Source organism: Falco peregrinus, chromosome 2 (assembly GCF_023634155.1).
Source record: "Falco peregrinus isolate bFalPer1 chromosome 2, bFalPer1.pri, whole genome shotgun sequence".
Lineage (NCBI taxonomy): Eukaryota > Metazoa > Chordata > Aves > Falconiformes > Falconidae > Falco > Falco peregrinus.
In genome coordinates this window covers 15,288,923-15,307,644 of record NC_073722.1, presented here as the reverse complement: position 1 = coordinate 15,307,644, position 18,722 = coordinate 15,288,923, and the positions used below count along the sequence as shown (strand labels likewise).

The 18,722-nt window shown below is 39.0% G+C and overlaps 1 protein-coding gene across 1 annotated transcript in view; it reads right to left on the bottom strand.

Annotated features, from left to right (window-relative positions):
• Positions 1–18,722, bottom strand: part of ARHGAP10 (Rho GTPase activating protein 10) — a 155,119-nt gene that overhangs the window by 4,197 nt on the left and 132,200 nt on the right. The window contains exons 21-22 of the mRNA XM_005243310.3: positions 7,478–7,609; positions 5,921–6,012 (exon numbers count right to left, since the gene is read on the bottom strand). Of these exons, the coding sequence (XP_005243367.2) occupies positions 5,921–6,012; positions 7,478–7,609 (224 nt within the window). The remainder of the gene's footprint in view (positions 1–5,920; positions 6,013–7,477; positions 7,610–18,722) is intronic.

Sequence of the window (18,722 nt, the reverse complement as noted above, 5' to 3'; positions counted from 1 at the left end):
CTCAAGTGTGTCACAGATCTCAACAAAAAAAAACCAAGAGCAAGACTCATTTCCACAATGGAATTAGTTCATTGCCTAGTTGCCAGTAACTTCAGCAGGACTGAATCAGGCACCAATTTCCACACCTTTGTGGAAACTAGCTGTTTTGGGAGGACACAGAAACAGGGGAGGGAATCTAACACGCATGGTGCCTGGCACAAGAGGGCCTCCCTTTTGGATGGACTGCTTTGCCAAAGTAATGACCCCAACGAGCTACATAAATGAGGATTGCATTTTGTGGGCAACAGAAATCTCACTGCTAAAACCACTACAACACCAGAATACGCTTCCATAGAACTCAATTGCCCTGGCCAACTTTTCACCAGGAAATTAAATTAAAGCAACAAAATGTGCTTGCAAGCCCTGTGTGCTTAGAAATCCCTATGGGCTTTTGAAACAATCCCAATGGGTAAAGTTGACCACAGAGATGCAAAAACATTAAGCATGCCTAGGGTTAGCATGGAATTTGAAGTTTAAAAACTTGCTGTTTCCCCTAAGTATGTTGTGAGAAGCAGAATTATTTTGTGGACAGGACACCGGGTTAGGAGTCAAGGGGTCTTCTTCCTGACTTTGCTGCAGATTTACTGTGTGACCACAAATAAAACAGTCTGCCTATAAGGCCTCAGGCTTGTGAACAAAAGCAAACACACTGATATACCATGACAAATTAGTGAAGGCAGAATTCAGCTTGTAGACTGAGACTTCCCTATATAGTAGTGTCTGAGCTCCTGTTACAGCTGGGGGAGATCTAGTCAATATGACAGTAGAGAGCACGCCAAAAGAATAATCTGGCTCACCCTAAACAACCAGGGCGAGTGGTTGGTCAACTGAGTTGCTGCTGAGTTCCCTGCACTATGACTTGGTGACCTGTAGGTAGACACTGAGACCTGGGGACTTTATCCTGAGTTGCTCGGCTGTCAGGTGGGATTGGAATCATCTCTGACGGTCCCACATGCACACCAAATGTAAGGTGAAACACATCAGTTTAAACATCTACCATTTTAATGTTTCTGTCCCGGAGACCAATGCTTCTACAACACCATTGGCAGGAGCAAAGTCAGGCTGGTTAAGGTCAATCTACCTTCAGTGGCTTTTTAAAACTTCTAGCAAAGTCAGTAGGAATTTGGTGGTGCTCATCTGGTACTTTTTATTGGTGAAGTGATTGTAACTTGCAGCAGCAGTTTGAGATAGCTTCCTCCAAATGGCATGGAGCTATCTGAAAAGAAGAACATCTGTACACTCAGTTTCTCCAGATGTAAAATGGAGATAATTCATGCACATGAATGTTTCCAAGTGCTTTGAAATCCACAGATGAAAGGTGCACAAAGAAGTAGCTTTGTCCTCTTTTTTTTTACCTCAACAAAAGAATTATTTGCACATGGAGTGCAATACAGTATTTTGGGAGTACTGTTTCTCTTTGATGTAAATCCTTCGTTCATCAGTACCGTAAAGACAGACAGTCCAGAAGCCACAGCACGAGTAAGAAGGAAGAGAGTGCCTTGGAGTCAAACCCACGAACATTAACTAAGGCTGGCACTTTGTAACACTAAGAAAGATAAAGAGGGGTGACAACAGCTGTGTGAACACAGCTTTTTGTGTTCCTTCTATGCTTGGTAGGGACAATGGGTGCCACACCTTTCCGGAAGAAAATTACTGTAACAAAACACTTTCTCAGTTTTCCTCATATTTTCTCTCCCCTAAAACCTGATTTTTAAAATTGTAAAAAGCCTTGATGAGAGCTGCATTGACAAGTGTTCAGGAAGCCTTCCTGCTAGCAATACTGCCAAGGAATTTTGTTGTGTAAACACTACTTACCCTATCCAAAACACTTCTCCCTAGTGAAATTCCCATTTACTGACTTCTAAGCAGTCTCTTTTCAAGAACCAGAAATTTAATAACACTTGGCTCCAAGGCTGGCAAGGTTTCAATGCCAGGCAGTCTGATTATTCTTTCTATGATTATTGGGAATATCTGCTTCAACAACAAAAATATACAGCCAGCACATGTCTCCCTCAATCTCAGATCTTACTCTCTCTTCTTCCCGTATGTGCCCTTATCCAGCTGCAAACTCTTCAAGCTTTGCCTCTAACCACTTGAATTACATCGTTATGCGCTGTCAATAATATAGCCTGTAGCAACGGGGAAATAGAAATATTGGCAGAGCCTAAGGTAAAATGAAGATTTTTGTAAAAAAAACTTGTAGAAATTGTTCAGATGACATTATTCATTGTCTTACACAACTCAAATAGGAAACTTTGCCTTTTCTTTTTAACTTACCAGATGGAGCCTTAGCATTTACATTCTATGACACGTTCATGGAAAGACTGGGGGATTCGGAGTAGCACCATGTACAAGCAATATTGAAAACACCTGAATATGCAAATGTTCAGCTTCTACTGATTCATATCAGGTGATGTAAAGCTTAGTTTAAAACAGTAGTAAATCTAACCTTGTCGGCCTGCAACAGAAACAGTTAATTTTCCCCCCATTCAGAAACAGGAAATGGAGACAGAAGTAAAGGTTAAACTCTTACCTCCTTGCACCAGTATTACATTTAACAGCTATGACAGGCGCAAGACTGTACTTCATTAAATGCCATTATCCTGTCTCAGGCTACAGCAGCCAGAAAGATTCATCCAGGACAATAACAGGTAAGAGCAAACTGCTGCAATCAACAGCTATGGATCAAGAGAGACAAAATAGAAAAAAAAAACCCAAGGGAAGGGAAGGGAAGGGAAATGAAAGAGAGAACGGAACAAAGCAGAAAAGAGAAGGAAGAGAAAGGAAAAAACCCTCAATAAACAAACAGTGAGAAGTGAAAGAGACAGAATTAGAAAAGTGAGACAGGCAGGGTGGAGAAAGGAGAGACAGATAAAACCTTCACTAATGGAAGCAGCACTTCTTAGTAGACATTAATTTAACAGTTACTTTAATGGTTGATACTAGCTGTATGTCAACTTGATTGATGCGTTGTCATTTTGATAGTTAAGGTTATTGGTAGAGCTGAAGAACTGATGTATTATTACTTTAATTCTTCATTTGGGGGCTTTATTAGGGCATATGGGAATTTAAATTGAGTAACTAAAGAATCTGAATTGATTCATTGGAATCTGATCCCAGCACAGACACAAGGGTGACTACCACAAAAAGGAAAAGCCTATATGAAGGCATTTCAGAGGTTTCAAATATGGAGACTGTTGTGCATTTTTAATGAGAATACCTTTCTATACAGACAGAGCCATCCATGACATAACCTATTGGGAACCACCATGGAACGTCCATTAAGTTACTACATATATCCAGTCACTGCCTTATTACTTGCACGCTCATCTTTTTTCCACAGCCTGCCTTAGCTGAGAGCCCTGCAGGGCAAGGACAATGCCTATAAAATAACCGGGATACGGTGGAATAAATCAAAACAAGAGTATTTAAGGAAATGTGATCTTTCCCATTGGAAATATGAAATTAGGTTTTCAAAATGCAGTCCACATGACCTCTTCCCAAGCTTCCAACCTTATTCGTAAGATGACATGGAAAAAAGTCTTACAGTTGAAACATTTCTCTACAGCTGCCGAAGAGTCAAATTGCATACTTGTTCTTGGACAATCCAACTCTCTAGCTGGAAAACTCAACTCGGGCTGTAATGTACCAAAACCACGTAGCTTTGCCATAACTTCTAGTGATCTCTTTACACAAGAAAAGAATCTTAACATTGCTCTCACACAAACACACCACACAGAGGCAACTGCTTCTTGAAAGACTTTCTTATCCCATGGCAACACAACAGGTATGCAACCTTGCTGTTCTGTGTTAGAAAGGCCTCTCTTCTATGTATCAGATTTTTTCCCCCATGCGCTAGATTTTTCCCCTGTATGCAGTTTTATGTGTGCTGAAGATCCCTATCATTCATGTTTTAAAAAACTTAAAATAACTGGTGTTAGAGACTTTTAAAAGAGCAATCATTTAGCTAATTCATATTTAAAAGGTTTCCCACCTAACCTGATTCAGACGCGATTTGCCTGTAAGGCAGCTCTAATAGGAAACATCAAGTATGATTCTGTAAAGTGGGTCCTAGTAGGGAAGAGCCTAGCAGGTACTCCAGACCACCTTATGCCGCAAAAAAAGCAGAACTGTAGGCTGGACCAGGCTTACTATTTATTTGTTTGGGAGGAGGCTGAGGACAGGAATGTCCTGTGTTCTGTCTGCTTTAAAATAAGTATCACAAAGGCGGCAAAGGAGATGTCTATATGCCATTTTTTTATTGTTGTTATACATGCTTTAAAAAATATACTCTGCTGAGCTTCCCATTTGTTTCAGCTTGTTAAACAAATTAGGAACATCCACTGGAGCTGGGGAGGACAGGATGGAAAGATTTTCATTTATGAGAAAAACTTTCCCACACACACTTTTGATCCAGTGCTAACAGATTTAACAGGGTGCATTTTGGGAAATATAAGACATTTAGTTAGCTTTTTAATGCCTGCAGGTTGATGTTTTCCAGCTGTTCCAGACTGTGTACTTTTCTCTTTTTCCTGCTGGATGTAAACTGGGAATCTGGAATACTCCTCCCTTATTGGAGATCCAACCAAAGATTCTCACACGTCCTATGTGAATGACTGGGCAGTACACCCCTTAAGTGCATTAGGTCATGCTGAATTAAACACCACCTTCCCTCTGGAAAGCATGTCTCAGATTTCAGACCTGGTAGCAAACTAAAAGCTAGGGATGGATGAGAAGCAAACAGGCATCAACACAGAGTTTCCAGATTCTTTAGATAATGCCTCTTACTACCCTCCCTGTCTCTAGACAGACTGGAAGACTAAAATACTGGTCTCAGCACTCACAAGGTTCTTAATGATGTAATCCCCAGATCACTTTGAATCCCTCAGCCTGCACAAAGCTTGGATGAAGATCTGACCAAACTTAAGAGTCTTCTGGGTTTTAGTATGAACATAATTTTTTTATCAAGGTCTTGTAACAAACAATGGCCTTACCATGCTGCTGCTTTGAATCAATTACTGCTTAGAATTATTATTAAATCGCATTCAATTAACAAGAATTGCTGAATTTGTCCAGGCCCAGTTGAGCCATTCCATACCATCTCTTTCTTGTCATAGGAATTTCCTTGTGATAGGAAGAAACTACACTCTAGTGTAGTCTTCTACATCTTCAAGAGATTGTATTACAATATTCATTGGCATAAGGTTTAAAAACTGTAACAGTTCCTGTCAGTTTGAACTCCCTTTGCAGCTCTTAAGGAGTAGAGCCATGGAAGTTCACCGAAGAGCAACACAGTCTTGAGCACAAGAATCACGGCTTGGATGGCCATATGTAATACTATGTTTGGGTCTACAGAAATCTTTAAACACAGGCCTTCAATTCTGCACCTCAGTGAATATTCCTTTTTCTGCAAGTATGTACACACACTAAGGCAGCTCTTGATCCAAAATGTAAACACTCCCTTGTCTCTAGCAATCACCCGATTTACCTGCAGCTCTGCTTTCTTCAAAATCCTTAAACAGTTTTTGTTAAATGAAAGCCCTATGTTATTTTACAACGGCAATTCACATTTTAAAAAATACAGTTTCATAGACCAAGATGTTTTTCTCCATTGCTGAATACCTATTTTGGTACTACAACACGCTACTGAAAAATTAGACCAACTGAAAGAGTCTACTCACCAGAAATCAGAGGTGTTGCCTCATAGCACTAAGTAAATGCTAAGTAGCTTCTGTGTACCAGAAATCTTCTACATCACCAACTGTGTGCCATCAGCAACATTGGCAGAATAGCAGTCAGGCTTGTATTTTTATCCAAAGCCATTTTAGCAGTTTTGTCTATTTGTTTTTCATTGCTTTATATTTACTCAAGCAGTACTTACCATCTTCAAAAATTGCTCCTATCTGAAATGATAATTCAGAGCTATGTTCTGCTTCGCATGGATAAACTGCTCTTGCTTTTCGGGGGGCAACGCTGAAAAATGAAATTAACAATTTTAGTCATTTTTTACTATTATGAAGACACTCTCCTTTCTCAACAATTTTCTCTCCATTCTCACTTGGAGATGACAAACTTTAAACACAATCTCTCGTGCATCATTACAGGCTTATAATTCATACACACAAATGCCAAAGCTGAAGCTTCACAGCTTACTGTTGGCATTTCTGAATATCATACTCCCAACTTTATGCACACTTATTTTTATGATAGTTGAACTTGACTTTCAACTACAGTTAAAATTTTGCCAAGTGCTAATCAGCAATGAAATCAATAGTAGGCAAAGCATACTATACTTACTTTACAGACTAATCATCATTATGTCTTCTAAAACATTTCTTCCTGAATCTTGCAATTCAGCTTTTCACTATCACTGTAGAGAATTTCCTTTGTATATTTGTTTACAATATGATTACTAGACTACTGAAGATGCTTTATTGTCCTAAAGACAGTAACGTTTCTAACATTTCAGGCAGTTTTTAGAGGTGTTCCCAGGATGCTCAGTAATAAGCCATCAATATTAATTTGTCCAAAGTACTCATTTCTCCAAGTACCATAAGCAGAAATCTTGGAATATATATTTTGGCACAATTCAATTAATCACGTCTTTGCGAACTGACAGTTTGCTGCTGCCCAATGATGCTTTGTTTAGACACAGCACCCACACCATTAAATCATCTTTTGTTTAGCCCAGGCAACAACAACTACACATAAAACATTTGGAAAGATTCTCCCTGCCCCAAGAAACTGGCAGTCAAACAGACAATGCAGTTCTGGTGCAAAATGCGTCCAGTAATGAGAAATGGAATTTTGTTACCAAGTGTTGGAAATAATTTATGAAAATACCAACAACTTTAATTAGAAAAGCAAATGTTGTAAAACTTGAAGGAAAAAGCTAAGATGGTGAAAACCTTCAAAGGGAAAAGTTAAAATACTTCAAAAGATGGACAACAACATGGAAGGAAGCAGAAACAGGATAGAAGGAAAGAGGCCAAAAGAGTGAAAGAAAAGAATGAAACCACAGAGACAGGTAAATTAAAACACGGGAAAGTCTTTCAGAGGCAAGATGGCTAGGTTAAGAAACTTAAAATTTGCCATGGGTGGCTACAGAAAAGAATCTGTATTTTAAAGACACTGTAAGAGAATCACTGCAGTAGAGAGACACTATAAACTGCCCACCCAAATCAAAGCCTGCTTGTATTAACCAACAAGCCACTTGCTCAGTCTGGGTGGCTCCTACAAGGAGGGTGTGAAGGTGTTTAAAGGAAATATAAGACAAAAGTAGATGTTATTTTTGTTCTGACAGAATTGCTAAGGTTGAATTTCTTGGTTCACAGTCAACATTCACATACGCAGAAGACATGAATTAGTGATTGTTAAAAAGATACAGAAAAAAAGGAGCCAAATAAATAACTAGCAAAAGTCGAAGTGTACATCATACCTTTCCACTGCTCTGTCACTCCCAGCGGCAGGGTTAGGGAAGAAGAAAGTGGATGCTGCAGTATTTGTTGCAGCTGTGTTAGCAGACGGAGTATTCATCCACGAGACCATTGACGGGCGGCTTTGACCAGAGCTAAGAGGAAATATATTCAAAGTAGTATTAACAAGGTGAAAAAAATTTCTTTTCTTACTAAAATGTTTGAATCTTCCTAACTAGATAACTAGTTAGATTCACATATTCAAAACCAGTAATAATGTCAAGCTGATTTTGCAGACATGGCTATTGTATGATTCTGCATTTCCTCCTTGAAAGTATTCTCCTACATGCCCTACATCCTAAGCTAAGATGAATTACCTGAGGTATGACATAACCAATAAAAAGACAAAATTCCACATTCCTTATCTAATAAAGACAGATACAATGAAACTGCATACAGCAGGCTATTATTTGAGCTGCCAGTTTGCCTTTACAAGTTTTGACGAATCTATTTAAAAATCTTCTCCATGCTGTACTAAGGCATGTACCACTGGGAAGATTTCAAAAGAGGCTGCAGCTATTACAACATTGGGATCACAATGCTGCCTCTGGATTGAGATCTCACTGACATAACTGCATAGATGATGCCCCAGTGGCTGCCCTCAGGAATATGCCGTTCAAATATGTGTTAAATAAATGGCTGGGCACAAAGTTGCCACAAGAGGAAAAGAAATAGCAGCCAAGGCTAAAACTTCTGTTAGTCATTGAAAAACATACAAAGTCCTCCCCAACATAAAGGATGTTCCTAATTTTATACCTTAAAGAGCTAAAGCGGTCCAACACTGGAAGGCTTTCTTTCACCGCATGGACAGAACAACAAATAGTCTAAACATTTAATGTTAGCATATCTTTGGAACAAAGAGCGGGACTTCAAGCAGTTCCTAAGCAGAAACAGAATTAAAATCATTCACACACAGCTTTCACACAGGAATCATCACTCAGAAGTACAGACTTCACAATACAGCATTTATCAGTTTGTCCTATTCCAAGATTAACTTCTTAGATAGCATAAATCCTCAAAGTACCACCAAAATCCAGGAACCCAGTCACGAAGGTTTCTGCAGAGATGTAAATGCAACCTAATCAAGGTGGATTAATCTGGTCAAGATTCTGTGGGGTGTAACTGCACACCTAATCAAGGTGGATTGACCAAAAGCAAAAAAAGGATCAACAATAATTGTAAATCAATAAAAGAAAGCAGGAAACCTAACTTACATAGCTGAATTTAGCCTTCATGTTCACTGGGACATTTAATTTCTAGAAGAAAGAATGACTATTGTTGGTTTGCACAACATGGTTTACAACCAAATTCAACTTTCACAGACTGATTTTCCTAGCCAATATATCTCATAGTCATTCTAGCAATTACATAGTTAAGCAGACATTTATTTTTATTATTAATTTTTAAATTTAGTACATTATAACATGGTGAATGGCACATTCCTTATTTAACAAGGCAATAGTTTTTCCTTTGGATCTGTGTCAGGCAGCATTTGGATGAAAACTGGAATTCACAGTGTATGAAAAACAGCATTCTACAGTTAATTCCATGAATAAAAATGAAACTTAGATGTGCTGGAATCATAACCAAAAGGGTTTATCAAAACGTGCTCTGGTTTTAAAACTATCACATTTACCAAATAAAAGAAGGAATCATATGCAAAAAACTGAATTAAAACTGTACTGTGCTGACTATGAACATATTTCTCGCTAAACTTTGAGAAGAGGACATCTAGTCTGCTTCACCACTTCTGAATCTTCCACTATACAATTATTTACATCTTCCAATAATTACACACCTCTGAAGATGAGCACCTACATAATTTTGCTGTTTACTTTTACTTGAACTTGTCCTTTTCCATTTTTAGCTAATCATAGAAAACTTTTCCTCAGGTAAAACAAAAACCTTCAGCTAGAAGTGACATTATTCAGCAACAAAAAACTAAAAGTGAACACTAGCATTTCTATTATTTTCTCTAAATACTGAGGATAAAACATTTCTGAATGGTACCGTAAGGTTTATAAAAGTTTGCTAGAAAGTAGATTATTTCTCCCTCAGGTGCAGAATTACGTTTTAACTCAGTAAAATAAGAGGTGAACCTAAGAGAAAAGTTTTTCAAAAGTGAACTAAAAAAAGTATCCTACTTGCATAGACTAAACTATTATACTTAAAACAATTGGGATATTTAAATAAAAACCATTTTCCTTGTCCTCTTTTTTATTCAATTCAAATCAATTCCAACATTAAGATTGGTGTCAGGCTCACTTCTGAAAGCGGTAAAACTACAGAAAATAGAAAAATAATACTCCGAGTATATTGCCTGAAGAGTATTAAAATGCCTCTAATGCAAACTAAGCACAATTCAAGAATATTCTACCAAGTGGTCTTCTCTAGTGCATACCTCAGATGGGTGTTGTTTGATTTTCAACAAGTGAATAATAAAATTCTCCACATATTAAATATTTCATTGAAACATGCATCATATTAATCTATGCAACTTACTTGATCAGCTCTAGAACAACACACACCACCTGCAAGTCACAGGATTAATGATTTCAAAACAATACTTGGAACAGAGAAGACACAAAAGATACCCTCTGACCCAGGAAAGCAACGGTCATTCATAAGAATATTTGGAATAAATACCAGATGATTTCTCACTGAGACTTGCCGAGAAAAGAAAAAAGGAGGAAAGGCATGTGAATAAAGGAACAGAAGATGAAATAAAATGTTCAGATCCATGTCATGGCACGTTTATTTCTCAAGTTACAGGACTCAACAAGAAGGATAACCTACCAACTAGTAAGACTACACTGTCCTTTACCAGTCAGCATTATATAAAAGCATATGAAAACTAGCAGATTTTCTATGAAATCTGAGCCATTCCAACAGCTCTAATGGAAAAATGCTCCAGAAGTGCAGGTACATGGAGCACTGGGCTGTTCCCTCCCCCACTTTTTGATTAATTCCCTTAATACATATCAGCTGTAGTGAAATCACTGCAGCACAGCTCCTGAATTTGCCTGTCACTTTCAGCTCCTAGTTACCGAGCAAGAGATCATCCTCTAAGATACAGCGGGGGGTGGGACAGGACATTTTTCAATAGCAATAGTTTCACCATATTTAAGAAGGAAAAAAAACCCAAAACCCAACTTAAAGTATTAAGCACATTCTAGAATTTCAGGGTTTGGGGTTTTTTAATTATTATTTATTTACTGTACTTGGCTATCTCAGGAACCATTTAATTTTATTATTAAAAAAGAAGGTTTTACTCGATAGTAAAAATCAGTCCCAATGTTGTATGTGTAAGCAATAAACTGCTGGATATTTTTTTTTTTCTTGAAAAGATTCTTGTGGTAGCAAAGTTACCTTGCTATAAAGCTTTGCATGCTTTGTTTATAAAGATGATGACATATTAGAAAGCACTACGTATCTTATCATATAGCATCTCAACTTTAAGAAGGTACATTGAAAAAATACTTTCTCCTATGGGCTAAAACGAAGGGAATGCATTTCCTGTGAGGAGAGAAAGAAAGAAGAAGGAAAAAAAAAAAAAAAAAAAAGCCTAACATCACCATCTCTCTTTGAGAAAAAATGCTATTGTCTGACATAGTGAACACTGGGAGAAGGGAGGAGGGGGAAATGGCCTTACTGAAAATAAGCTAGAGATTTTGTACTGATATTCAGAAACAAACTCCTGAAAACAAGATTTTATTGGATGTTTATCTGGCTGGTTCCTAAGGTAACACAGCTAAAGAGCAGCCTCTTATCTTGAGAGTGAAGAAGAGATTCTGTGAAAAAAACCTACACTGCAACTCCTGAGAAAAAAAGGGTTGTTTCATAGATGAGTTTGGCAGCCCCATGGTTGTGGTATCACAGTGTTTGGCTGACAAACTCAATGAAAGTGTTCTTAAGAGGTTTCATTATAAGATGACACAGTATATCAAAAGGTGTTGGCTATTTCTGATTCGATATGCAATCCAATACTCTCTACCACCAGACAATCATCTTCCCGCATGTTAAAACCCCTATGCCTTGGTGAGGCTGGGGAGCAAAAAAACACATGGACAAAATTCTAGAAATTGTCCATAGCTGCAGCAAAGCTGGAGACAAAACAGAAGGGCAGCATTTCCTCATCTGTGTTCTCTCTGAAAAGAAACTCCACCTCCAAAATTTAAAGATTGTAACATGCGTGCTAAAGTCCTGAACCCTCGTTTATACAGAACACTTTAGCCAGCACTGAAATAGAGGTTTTGTTAAACTTGGATTGTGAGGTCTCAGTGAAGCAGCTAAAACATTAGTGAAATGATCTTTCCTGCCAGTCTGGTAAATCTGAAGCTAATGACTACAGCAGCTAAGTTAAAGCATTTTTAAATGATAATTCAGACAAAGCAAAAATGAAGTATGTACATCCAATAAGCTTATAGAATACTGCCATTCCTTTTTGAAAAAAATAATAATAATGAGGGGGCTGTGATCCCTGGAATGATACAAAAAAAGGAGAAGGGAAAAGAAATGAAAAGAAGGGAAAAAAAACCAGAAAAACTTAGCTCGTCACAGTGGTTGCACCCACAACTCTCCCTGCTCTGAGCACACATACCACTTAACCCGTGCTCAAACAGCAGGGCTGCTGTCAAGCCCAGCTGCCTACCCCACTGGAAGACAAGGAGATGGCAAGGTCTATCTTGTATGAACCACATGACTAATTTATATTATGCCCATTTCAAAGGAGCTGCAAAATGAGGGCTATTGCTCTGCTTGCATAACAAAAGGGTACAAAAAGAAGTGCCTGCTCTGCTAAACCCACTCTCAAACTGCTGAGTCACTGAAGAGGTGGCAGCTGAAACAAAACCAAACTGCAAAATAAGCACAATGACCAAACAGCTGTTAAAGCAATTTCTTTTAATAAAATAAGATGATGATATTAGATATTATAAAAAGTTTTCAAGACATGGAAACTGAAGTCACTCATCATTTATGTAAAACTGCAAATTCACACGACTGCCAGAAAGTACCAAAAGAAACTATTTCAATTTTAAGGAGACTACAGATGCAGTTCTACTGATGTAGATATAACAAGGCTGACAGGAATTCATTCAGCAGTCAAACAAAATTAATAACTATCTCCAAGGCTTCTGTTACGTGCAGAGCACCACTATTTCTGCCCTCCCTTGCCATCTGATGGCTCTTTTAACATCAGTTTCCACACTGGGAATTTGAACAGCCTGCAACTTCACGAAGAGTGAGTAGCTTCTTCACAACCTGGTCACAAAGACCCTGAAAGCACTCAGGATGCGGCACAGCACAGCTTTCATGACCATTTTGAAAGCCTCTGTGTATATTAAAAACCCAGAGATGATGCCCATAGTGTATCACATATACATCACTGAGCTGGATAACAGAATATTTCAGTGCCAGGAGAATCAATAAAGAAGAACTGTGAAGGAAAGAAAAGAAAGACTGGATTATTTCCTCTGCCACGAGATCCTTGCGTATTCCAAGCCATTTACACTGGTGTTTCTATTTCTCCTCTGGGTTTTGAGTACCTTCAGTATTTGGACTGTCAGGGCTGCAACTTACATGCTCCTACAGCAGCATCCAAGGTGGGATTCAGTCTGAAAACCATGAATCTTACTAGTCTGAGCCCAGAAACATAACTGCTTTAACAAGCCATGCACCCCCACTCATATACACACTTGGTGAAGAGGTTTGAGGGACAGGATGCTTTCCATCCCCTCCAGATGCAAAATCCCAAAGGCCTACAGAGGGAAAGAGAAGGGGGCAAGGTAAACAGTTACAGACAGTATCATCACCTTGAGGAAGGCTACCCACGTCCTGTAGCATGATTCCATCCAGAAGAGCCATCAGAAGTCACACCATGTTCCACTTCCCCAGGAAACCCAAAGACCCTGCAGTCTCAGATCCCAAAAATGAACTCTTCAGCTGAGGAACAAGACATTAGTTTTCATGATCTGAATGAAGAGATCATGCAGATAAGGTAGGGGACTTCCAACCAAAAAGGAAGACTGACCCAATTCTGAAAACCCAGCAGTGAGGGGTAAGTCTGTAAACTCTGTAGATAAGCCCTAGCATAGGGCATTGTGCTATAAACCCAAACAGATCTCATGACAACAACGGGTCAGTAACAGTAACAAATCTTTCTTTCCTTATCAGAAAAAAAGATGCTCAGAAAGATTAATTACAACACATACCAAAGTCTAGGGAATACCAAGTGTTCAGGTTTTTTGGTTCATTCTGAGGTTGAGTGAAGACAGACACAAGGCAGTCCACAGTGTCCTAGGACATGACTTGTAATCCACTTTCAACAGCTCAGTCATCACGGTAAGGGAAACAAACCTACACTGAGGTGGTTGGAGGTGAGCTGCCACCATAGCCAGCACTCTGGGAAAGGCTGAATAAGACAGACCTTGTATCAATAAATGGTTCTGGCCCACTGGGAAGTCAGTGAAGAGCTTGATAAACACCACCACCCTGATTACTGAAGGTCAAGATGAAGAAAACTAATCTGGAATTCTGGAATTACTACAGGTAGCCTGAATTGTTAAATTAAGACAATTCAGTATTCTGAAGACCAGTAATAGGAATGATCTCCTTTCCCTCTAAAATAATAGGAAATAGCTGCCTTATGTATGACCCCTTCTGTTAGGATTAGAGCATATAGGCTCTACAGCTGTAGGGAAGAACCTCTTCTCAAAGCAGCACCACAGAATAAAGAACAGTTAGTGGTGTGAGCACACAGACATGTATGAGAACAGACACAGGAGCAAGAGTTCAACACCTAACCTAGATGTAAAAAAGTAGCACCTCAGTCAGAAGAGTCATAGGAGGTGCAGACATTGGAAGGAGGAGAATGAAAGGAGGGCATGCCCAAACCTTACACAGATTCAGAGAATCAAAATGCACGGGGAACAAAGTGTGTGCAGGCCATACAACCAAAACAGCGTAAGTAATAGTTTCTCTGAAGAAAATCTGTTGCAGGGCCTGGAACTTCAGATGGATTCAAATGCAAGGTCCTATGGTTTAAGACAAGATATGCTTCTATTTCTCAAAGAGATATCAATTACCATAATAACATTTTTTGGCATAGAGTAGGTTAGTTATAAATATCAAAAAGCCCAAAGCTATGTTCAAAAGTAGTAATTTCTAATGCATAATAAAACAGAACTGGGGAAAAAAGTATTTTAATAGTACCTAAACAATATAGAAAACAGGCTGAAAATTTAAAATAATTTTGATCTAGGTAACCAAAGTCTAGTAAATTTTACAACCAAACCACAACAGCTGCAGAAAAAAGTTGCCCTTGCCGTTTTTTAATTGAATTATATCACTTCATATCTGTTATTGTATCTTTTACACTATCACCTACTTCACTACAAGATGACATTAATGAAAAAATTTCTTTTTTACAAATTCTAACTTAAATATATCTATACAAGAAAAGTACATTGTATTAGACACACATGTATATACACCTAGTTTAGCTATCACTATCACTGTATCTATACATTGCTTGCATGTGTAAAGCCATAATATAATAGGGTGAAAGTCAAACCATGTAACACTGGTTTTCAATTGCATGTAAAAGGGAAGATCAACTACTGTTCCACAGTTCAACTGCACTTCAAGAGCTATCCATAACACCTGCCAATACACATCACATTTTTGTCCTCCTCTTCCCCTCACTCTTGGTTTGATGGCTCAATTTTGTATGTCAACTCATTTTATTTTCTGAATTTCCAGCATGGTGTTTTATTTATTCACCCTTCCCCTTTTCACTCTGTCTTCCCCTTATCTATTGTCAGCAGATTCCTGGTGCTTCTGGTGACACATTTATATGAACACTTTTCTTTACCAAAGCTGCCAACTGACTGCCTGTTGCCACAGAATCGGCAGGGAGCAGCAACCTGCAGCAGCTTCCAGAACGGAATAGCAAAAATATTACTAGGAAAGAAAAAGAGAGGAAGAAAACACAAATTCATTCACCACGAGAGATTAGCAATAACCCTTCCTCAGATCAACCAGGGTTTGAAGCAAGTCTGAAGGAAGGAGCAAAGGACGGATTGTGGGGTCTAAACTCCCCAGGTAATTTGCAATTGTAGGGTAGACAACAGTTTGGGGGAAACTGATGGCTATGGATAAAAGATGGTTGGAAGTTTGCTTGCTTAGGATTGGGGGTTTTTATTTAAATCCAGGTCAGAATAATATTATGGGCAACTCACAAAATATAACTATTCTATATGGAGGGAACAAAATGTTACAATACATGACCTACTTGTTAAAACAAAGGCACAAGGTGGCAAATATCATTATGTATAATACATAATACAAATATGTATTTATGCATTCTACTTTACAAAATTTGCTTTTGACAAATACCCAAAACAGGGAATATTGCTTATTTTCCAGTGTCTCATATAGCATAAGATACAGACCAAAGAAAACTGCTAAAGAATGACTATACTGATAACCGCATTTCATCTAGAAGATACAGCTTACCTTCAGAATGCTGGCTATGGTGGCAATTTGAATTAGAAGGAATGTGCAAGGAACTGGGTGTATCTAACACAAACTCTTTTTTTCCCCTCAGAACTACTGTGGCTTTGAGGGGAAATAAAGAGCATTTTGAGAATGTACTGGTGGTGACTCTAGACCAACATCAGTCCCAAAACAGTCTGAAACATGTTCTCCTTACAGAAACAGTAATCACCTGGAGCTCTGTCAAAGTGGACTTTGACAGTGGTTCCAGTGGAACCTGAGGAAGACAGATGGCTGTACAACGTTAATTCTGTAGCTTCAGGGCAAGTACGAACTTTTAAAGCAGAGAGGAAAAAGAAATAATGCAAATGCTTTGGTTAACATTAAACGGAGATTGCCATTGCTGCTCTGCCTTAAAGGGAAAAAAATGCCCATACCAGTGGAGAGCACTACAAGGCAGGAATACTCCATCCAGCTCACTACTATAATTATCAGTCTATATCTGAGATTATGCTAAGCATCCATGGATAGAACAGGTCTTCAAACAATACATGTTTATCGCACAGTACTTCATCAAGCAGAAAAAGTAATTTGCCTATTCTGAGCTATTTGGAATTTGAATCCTGTGTCTACACAAATGATTCTGTAATTTTGTGATTGACAGGGGGAAAAAGCTCTATGTTCTACCACAGAGTGTATGTAAAAATAAATGTATTTATTTTTAGTATTTGGCTCTAGATGGAAGTGTGAAGTTAAAAATATCTTCAGAAAAAAGGTCGAAAAAAAATTTAGGGTGCAAGATAATCTCAGAACCGCAAACTTGGGTCTCCACTGAGAGCCACCCCTGCTGTGGGCAGTAAGAACTAACCATCACCCAGCTCTCTGCTCACCCTTACAGCAGTACATGACAACACAGGGCATATGTCTGATCCACACAGAGCTTTCAAAGAAAAGCTAGCATCAGGCAGACATACACTTATAGACATGAAAACCAACAGCTTAGCAGGGCTTCAAAATGGCACATATGTGAAACATCACCTTCCAGTTACACCGTATGCATAGTACATCTTTAAATATTGACATGACAATTGAGCAGTCAGGGCTTTGTGAGACATTTCAAATCAGTGGTACAGCCCTTGCACTCTTCACTTCTTTCACCACTCTGGCTATCAGTCCCCTCCCAGTGCCAGCCAGGAGGCGAGACTGTATTTGCCTTCATTTGGTGCTCCCCTCACCATGCTGGAAGCTGTAGCTCCTTTTGTTTTTAAAGGTGGGACAAGGAAAGGGCATGCATCACAAAAAACTCTGCCAGGAAACATCATGGTGACAACAGCTATCTTTCAGGAAAAAACATGCTCTTCCTTTCTTGAAAACAAATATCACAAAAAGTATTCTTGCTATCTATCACGTGTTCTTGCTTAAAGCAAACTACTGATATAAACCAGCCCTGGAATATCTGACATATCTTGACCCACAATGCAACATCCCTCCCGGGGGAAACAATGGAAGCAATTCTTCTACCACAAAGAAGTCACCATCACCTTGTTGACTACATAACTCCGTAGTGATCAATCTCTTACAAGTAACACCCATGTGTTATAAACATCAGCAGAAACTTGAGAAACCAGATCCTCTTCTATTTCCATCTCCCCTAGACTCAGCGTGGTATTTACTGTAGCTCAATGAAGATCTGCAATACCATTTTAGAGAGGATACCGAGACTTTAAGAATTGCTTTTGTTCCAATTTGGCACAAAATGCAAAACATTTTGAAATCCTGCACAAACAGAAAGGATTGTTTCTCCACCTATTTCTGGGGTAGTCCAGTTTATGAGAATTGTCTGTGACCAAAGCAGAGTTCAACTGCCAATGCTACATTTCCTGGAGCTGAGAGAGCTCCACAGCTACACAACGACAAGACAACCACCGCCGTTCCCTGCCCACAGGTTCCCATGATGTACAATGACTGCTGAAGCCCACCAAGTACATTCTTCCATAGGTGACATCTACCCCTGCCATTAATACAGTGAGGTGGTTTGGGGGTTGGGATGGTGGGGGGTTTAATTTGGTTTGGGGTTTTGTAGTAGTTGTTGTTAAGGCAAGGCCCTCTGCGTCATCAGAATTAGAAGGTGAAAAGAAGCCGTTGTGAGTTGAGAAAGTAGAGGAAAGAAAGAATGTACCATTCACAGACTACTCTCCGTCACTGTCCAAGCTTGTTACAGAGGTAGCTCTTAAGTAAACTTCACAGACAGGTGAGCAGAAGAAAGAAACTGCTTTTGACAAATGATCTAGACCAGGGGTCCTCAAACTATGGCCTGCGGGCTGGATACAGCCCCCCAGGGTCCTCAATCCCGGTATTACAGACCCCCCCTGCCAGGGGTTGGTGGGGGAACCAAACAGCCGCAGATGACTGCCTGCCACTTCATCCGTGCGCCGGCCCCCTGTTTAAAAAGTTTGAGGACCGCTGATCTAGACGCTCATACCATGCACTTTTTCCCTTCCAAACAGAACTGTTTAAGTACTGTTTCCAAATGAGTGCAAAACCTCAAGCCATCTGAAAGTTTCCAAAACAGCAGTACAGTATAATTTTTGATGAAAATTAACAAATGCAAAAAATGCAAAGTTCCTTCAAACACCTAAAGCTCCTGAACCCTCTTGATAAAACACCACCTTTTATACTCTAAAGTGACATTAGCAATGTTCTGCTATCCCT